The 6,750-nt window shown below is 56.0% G+C and overlaps 1 protein-coding gene across 3 annotated transcripts in view; it reads left to right on the forward strand.

Moving 5' to 3' along the window:
• The window catches only part of AGRN (agrin), a gene marked incomplete at its 5' end in the record, with an annotated part of 73,244 nt that extends 68,920 nt beyond the window's left edge, over positions 1–4,324 (forward strand). For 2 of the 3 annotated variants that reach the window (XM_082776865.1, XM_082776867.1), the window contains 3 exons: positions 1,255–1,479; positions 2,075–2,178; positions 2,831–4,324. In XM_082776865.1, the coding sequence (XP_082632991.1) occupies positions 1,255–1,479; positions 2,075–2,178; positions 2,831–2,988 (487 nt within the window). In that variant the 3' untranslated portion in view covers positions 2,989–4,324. The remainder of the gene's footprint in view (positions 1–1,254; positions 1,480–2,074; positions 2,179–2,830) is intronic. The other variant, XM_082776866.1, reaches the window with a different exon arrangement.
• Between the last annotated feature and the right edge of the window lie 2,426 nt (positions 4,325–6,750).

Raw genomic sequence — 6,750 nt, forward strand, 5'->3', positions numbered from 1 at the left:
TCACAGCAGCCTTACATGACCGCTGCTGGCCCCAAAAGCCAGCTGGGGGGCTGCCCTTTTGGGGTGCTGGTCGCTCAGGACCAAGGGGTCCCTTCCCCAGCACCGCTTTTCCCCATCCCCATCCGCGCACCCCAGCGGCGCAGCGCGGGCGAGCTGGGCGACCCAAGGGGGCATTTGCTTGGTGACATCCTAGTGCCCACCCCAGCTAAAACAGCGACTTGCAAACCCCCCCGGCTGCCTAAAAGCTCAGCCCCGAGGACCGTGAGGGTCCGGGCTCCCTGCTGGTGGGTGCTGGGTGGGAGGGCAGGGTCCCCGCGCCGCCCCGCGCTTATGGCACGCTCCCCTTTCTTCCCGCATCTTAAGTCCCGACGAGGACTACCCCGTCGAGCCCAGGTGAGTCCGTGCCAGGCTTCCAGCTCGTTCCCCGTGCTCTGCTGTCACCCTGCGTGTCTGTGTGTCCATGCCTGCTCCGTGTGTCCCTGCTCCGGGCTTTTTATCCCTAAGGGATCCGGCTCCGAACATGATGAGGGCGAACGTGGAGGGAGCTCCAGCAGAGGAGCAGCAGCTCCGGCTCTGGCCCTTGCTCCTGGGGGAGACATGAGAAGGCAAAAATGGGTGAGGGGGAGGCTGGGGCACGTGGTGCCCTTGTCCAGCAGTGTCCCTTGGGAATAAAAAGCCCCCCGTGTTGTTTGTGTTGTCCTGTCCGTGTGCACGTGTTGGTGACGTGGCAGTTGGCAACTCCGTATGGCCACGTAGCCAAAAGCCTTTTTTTTTTGGCCCATTCCAGAAGGGATTGAGCAAAAATGGGAAGGCCAGTGTGGGGAAAATCCTGTCCTTCATTCCTCCCTTGGAGAAAGGTGCTGCGTCCAGGAGGGGGAAGGTTTTGCTGCCTCTGGACGCTCTCCACCCCCTTGGGTTCCCACTGGGTTTTGGTCGAGCCAGCCTGGGGTGCCGCAGCTTGCAGGGCTCGGTGCCTCCACGGAGGGCAAAATGGGGGCATTCAATTTGGACTTTTGGGGAAAAAATAAGTCATTCTCAAGGGAACTGGGCAGCTCCTGCCCTGGTCTTTGCATCCCCAGTGCCTTCAGGCTCAGGAGGGCAGAGCCCAGGTGCCCCCATCCGTCTCTGGCACCAATTTTATGGGTGGGAGCTGGGTTGGGGACCTCCAGTGGACCCTCTCTTAGACCCCACAGGCTCGTGCTTTTCGCGGCCATGTTTTAACCCTTCTCCCTGTCCTCCCGCCTCCCGGCGCAGCGAGAAGGCCCTGCAGTCCAACCGCTTCGAGCTGAGCATCAAGACGGAGGCCACGCAGGGCCTGATCCTGTGGAGCGGGAAGGGGCTGGAGCGCTCCGACTACATCGCCCTCGCCATCGTCGACGGCTTCGTGCAGATGACCTACGACCTGGGCTCCAAGCCCGTCGTCCTGCGCTCCACGGTCCCCGTCAACACCAACCGTTGGGTCCACATCAAAGCCTCCAGGTGGGAAGGGTTGGCAGGGCCACCACGGGTGGCTCCGGGACGGGCCAGCGGTGATTTAGGGTCGAGAGCCTGAGTCACGGCTCTGGCCCCGCTCCCGGGGGTCCCCGGGGGTCACCGCTCTCCTGGGATAAGAATAGAGGAGAGGCATGTGGGCAATGGGGCGCGTGCTGCGACACGCCTGCCCGAAATTCTGGGAAGTGCCAACGGGACGGGCTCGGGGAGGTGCGGAGGGCTTCGTGCCTTCTCTTCGGGTTGGCGGAGGCGCCGGCACGCTGCTCGGCCCCGCGCTCGGGTGGCATGGGGAGTGGTGGCTGGCTGGCGTGGTTGGCGTGCCGGGGATTTCTGCTCCTGGGGAGTGGATTTCTCCACCTCGGGGGGGATTTCTGCCCCTTTTGGGGTCATTTCTGCCCTTTGGAGGAGGATTTGGGTGGGTTTTGGGGAGGTTGTGGGGTGGCCGGGGTGTGCCGGAGCATCCAGTTGGGGTGCAGCAGCGGTGGGTCTTGCAGAAAGCCCACGGGTATTTTATTTTCTAGGGGTAACTTTTTGCCTGCGGGGTGGTTAATTTGTGTCTCTCCTTCCCTCCCCGCCGGAGCAGGGTGCAGAGAGAAGGGTCCCTGCAAGTTGGCAACGAAGCCCCCGTCGCTGGCTCCTCTCCGCTCGGCGCCACGCAGCTGGACACGGACGGGGCCCTGTGGCTGGGTACGTTGGGGGCACACAGGGGGAGCCCCCCCAGGTGGGATATGAGGCTCCCAGGCTTGTTCCTATGGGATCCTTGGCCCCCCGGGTGGCTTTGCCACATTTGACCTTCCAGAAACATCTCTTCTCCCAGTCTAAATTTGGAGCTCCAGGTCTAACGTGGCTTCCAGAGAGCCCGTATCCAAAAACGCAGCCTCGCCCCTGAGCAGGCAGCATCCCAGATGCTATTCCTGGTGCTGAAAGCAGCCTAGAAGTCATGGGGAAAGCAAATTTTTTTCCATGAGAAGCTTTGGCTTGGCTTCCCTGCTGGCTCTGCCAGAAGGCTTTGTGATTGATCAACCTCGACGTGAAATGTTTCAGGTTGAACCGATATCTAAAAACGCACGTTACCATTTTAGGCGTCTTTAGGAAACCTACGTGTGTGTTGGGTGGAACTGGCATTTACCCGATTAAAATAATGATAATAATAATGATAATAATTATAAAAATAATGATAATAATGATAATAATGATGATAATAATACAGAATATAATATTTCTGGCCAGTTTTTTGAGCCTGGTTCCCAGGTGCGCCCTGCTGGCTGGGCAGGGTGCTGGGGCGCGGCGGCGTGCCCGCTGTCCTCGCACCCCCCCAGCTCTCCTTTCTTTCTTGCAGGGGGGATGGAGAAGCTCGGCGTGGCCCACAAGCTGCCCAAGGCTTACAGCACCGGCTTTGTTGGCTGTATACGGGACGTGGTTGTCGACCGCCAGGAACTGCATCTGGTGGAGGACGCTTTAAACAACCCCACGATATTACACTGCTCAGCCAAATAGACCCCCAGGGACCCTTCCTTCTCCTTCCCTCCCTCCTGCCTATTGCTGTAATTATTTTCTATTTTTGTAAACTTATTGCTTTTTATATTTTTGGGGGGGAGGGGGGGGAAAAGGGGGGGGAGGAAACACCTTTTTGTTGGGTTATTTGTTCGGTTGCAGTCTATCCAGGTCGGTCAGACTCTAAGCAAGCAGCAGCAACAAAGAACAAACCTTGAACCAAGTCTCCAAGAAGTGACAGAAGAACTTCCCCGTTGCACCCGCATTGTAAATCTCATCCATACTTGAAGCTTCTTTTTTTATTTTATTTTTTTTCCCCTCCTTACTTGCGTTCTTGGGTCGTTGTTCACGCCACGGGGGGAAAAGGATGCTGGTGCTGGCAAGCCCTTAGTGGCTTGGCCACTTGCCTTTCTCAGGCCTGGCCCCAAAGCCCCTTTTTGCGTGCTGGCTGAGCTGGGATGTGGCCATCAGGTGGGGATGGCCCCACTGCTCCGGGGTCTGGCTCTGGCGAGCCTCCTCCCGGCCCCGTATTCGCCCCATCTCCCTCCTCCCCCCTTCCTCTCACTCTAATTTATGTGTGTAAGGATCTCAAGTGCTTTTCTCCTTTATGCTCTGTTCGAATCAGGGATGCCATGCACTGGAAGAGAGACCAAGGTCTGCTCTGAGCAGGCAGGAAAGCATTGCTCTTTGGTTGTCTTATGACTGTGTGCTGGACTGAGAAGGGGCTGCGGGAGAAATTTGGGTTTCTCTGTTGGCTCTCCTCCTCCTCCTCTTCTTCTTGGACACGTGCAGAAGCAGCTGTGAAACCTCATTTCCACGCTTTGCCTTTACCCAGCCACGTCCTCACCTCCTGCTCGCCCTGGCTGCTCTTCCCAGAGCTGCCCCGTACCAAACGCTGCCCTCCCGTGCGCCGCTGAGCGCTTGCAGCACCTCTCCAAGAGCCGGGAGCGCTCTCCCTGCACCACAAACAGGCTGCGAGGGGATGGGATCAGGCCCCTTTCCACTAAAAAAAAAATCTCTTGGACCTGTCCTTTCCTGGCCCACGTCCTTTTTGCATCTTGACCTGAAGCTTTTGCAACACCCGGTGCTATGCGGGGGCTTCCACGCCGCAACCGAAGCCCCTCTGGATGCCACCAGCCCAGCAGCGGCAGCAGCTCCGATGGAAACGGGCACAGCGAGCGGCTGGGCGGGAGAGTTTGGGAGGTTTTAAGCTCTTGTCTTCGCCCAAAAAAGTCCTAAAAGTGATGCCACGATGCCAGCTGCACGGCCAGCGTGTGTGCTTGGGTGGATGGATGTTGCGAGTGCCTGTGAGCCTGCACACACGTGGTGCCAACACCGGGTCTCCTCCATGTAGGAGGAAAGCAAAGGGGTGGTGGATATGAAAAAAAAAAGGCCCCCTGCTCTCAGGTTCCTTCTCCATGGGAAGAAATTCCTGCTGCTGCCTTGCATCTGTGTCCCCTTGCCAGGGATGGGGACACCGTGGTGGCGTTGCTTTGTGCCCATCCTACTTCGTGGAGCGCACAGAATTAGGACCCTGCCGGCAATCGCGTGGTGCTGGATGTCCTGGGGATCATTTTGCCATTTTTTGCCATTCATTTTGCCATCATTTTGCCATTTTCCCACCCATTCCCAGCTCACCTCCTGGCTTCCCTTCCCTCTCCAAGTGTTGTTTCCGAGCACTGACCTTCGAGCTGTGAGAAGTCGAATCGCTTTTCGCAGGGCGAGCTCTGAACACGGACCTAATGAAGGGGAACAGCACGGCAGCGAACCACTCAGCCTGCTTTTTCTTTCCATTTTTTATTTTTTTAATTTAAAGGCTGCATGGGCTCCTTTTCAGAAGTCAGAACCACTCACCTGCAGGACACAAAAGCTGTGCCCAGCACCTCAGCCAGCCCCGTTCTGCGGTTCCCTTTTCAGGGGGCAGGATGATGCTTAGCAAGGCAGGGCTGCTGGTGGTCCTTCCCAGAATTTCTCCTCTTCCCTCCTTCTTCCCATTTTTTTTTTCCCTTTATCTCCTCAGTTATCAATCAAAATCCTCAATTTTCTCAATCGATTCCTCTGGAAATTTTCCTGCCACCCAAGGAAACAAAACCATGGCACCACCTGCCCCCAGCCCACTGAAACCTGGGAGAAATCTGCTTTAACCTGTTGTCATTCCTCTAAAATGGTGGCAAAATGTTAGAGAGGGGATATGTTAGAGGGGATATCGTGCCCCTGGTGAGAAGAGGACACCCGAATTTGTGTGTGTACCTGGGTGTGTGCGTGGCAATCCCACATTTTAAGTGGCTGCTGTATATAGGCTGTGTGGCATCTATATAGGCAGGCCAGGCTAGGGGGGAACATTTTGATCGGGATGTGCAGCAAGCCAGAAGCTGTCCAGGGGTGTTGGATGGGGTGGGAGGATTTGCGAGACCCTCATGTGGTGTTTGGAGCAAGGGGATTGAGCCGGGAGATGCGACCGTGCCAGCTGGAGCTGGAGGTGCAGAGGGAGTTGGGCGCGCACGGAGGAAGCTGCTAATTTTCCACAATGCCACTGAAATGAAGCCAGGGTCACTGCAGGAAAAAAAAAAAAAAAAAAAAGAAAAGAAAAGAAAAAAAATCGAAACAAACATCAAAAAAAAAGAAAAAAAGCCAACGCAAACTCTGTCTGCTTTTGCTGGGGCTTGGAAATGCCTTAAAACAGGACGCCGCGTCCTCGTGGTCGAGCATCTTGAACCAAGGTCAGATTCAGCAGTGCTCCCTAGGGGCCATGCACTTAACTTGGGCTTTATTTTTAATAGCATTTATATCATGTATGTACATAAAAACAAAACAGACATTGAAGTTTGTTTTTTTTTTTCCTTTTTTTTTTTTTTTTTTTTTTTTTTAAATTTCGATGTCCACGTGGCTTCATTTATAGGGTAAATTAATGACCGTTGTGAACTGCTGTATGAATTCTGAAGGGCAATGCACAGTAGAGGAGCAGCATGATATAACCATTACTAACTTGTGTCTTTCGTCAATCACCATGAAATAAAGTTTGAGAACTATTAAAGATGTTTTTAAGGGGCCTGGTGCTTTTTTATTCCTTCCCGTGCGCCCTGCTTGCTCCCTATCCGTGCAGGTGCCTGCTGCGTTTCCTCCATCCTGTCTTCGTGGATGCCACCCAGTGCTCGTAGCCAGAGATTTTGGGGCTTTATCCTCCTCTCACCACCTGATTTTACTCCGTGTCCACCTGTCCGAATACGCCCTAGCTTCTCCTTCCTTGCCACGCATGCTTTTATTCCCTCCAGGGCTGCAATTTCAGCAGGGGTTTGGCACGGCACCGTGCCTGCACGCCCCGAGCGCTGCTCCCGCAGCCCCCCTCTCCCCACCAGCCCTCTCCCCCGGGGTTTTTGCCCTCAGCAAGCTGAGGAGCCCTGGAAAGGCAGCCGCCAGCACGTGTATATGCAAGCAGGATGTGGTTTCAGACATCCCAGCACCCAGGTTCCTGTTCCCAACGGGTCTCGGCGGGGCCTCTCCAGCGCTCGCTCTGCCCCTGGCGCTTTACCACGCCGCGGGGCCAGGAGCTTCAAGGAGCTTCGCCCCATCAGGACCTCGTGGTGATGGGATGTGGGTGTCCGGGTATCCTGCCATTTGGGAGGCCGCTAATTTGGCACAGCGCGTCCTGATACCCGGCGACGACGCACATTTGATCGCCGTCTGCAGCGGCTCCGCAGGAACCGGCTTGTCGGCTCCCGGCGGCAAACAATGGGGCCAGTGTTGGCGCGGCCACGGGGCTTGCAC

This window comes from Aythya marila (assembly GCF_965140915.1).
Source record: "Aythya marila genome assembly, chromosome: 21".
In the NCBI taxonomy this organism is placed as follows: Eukaryota; Metazoa; Chordata; class Aves; order Anseriformes; family Anatidae; genus Aythya; species Aythya marila.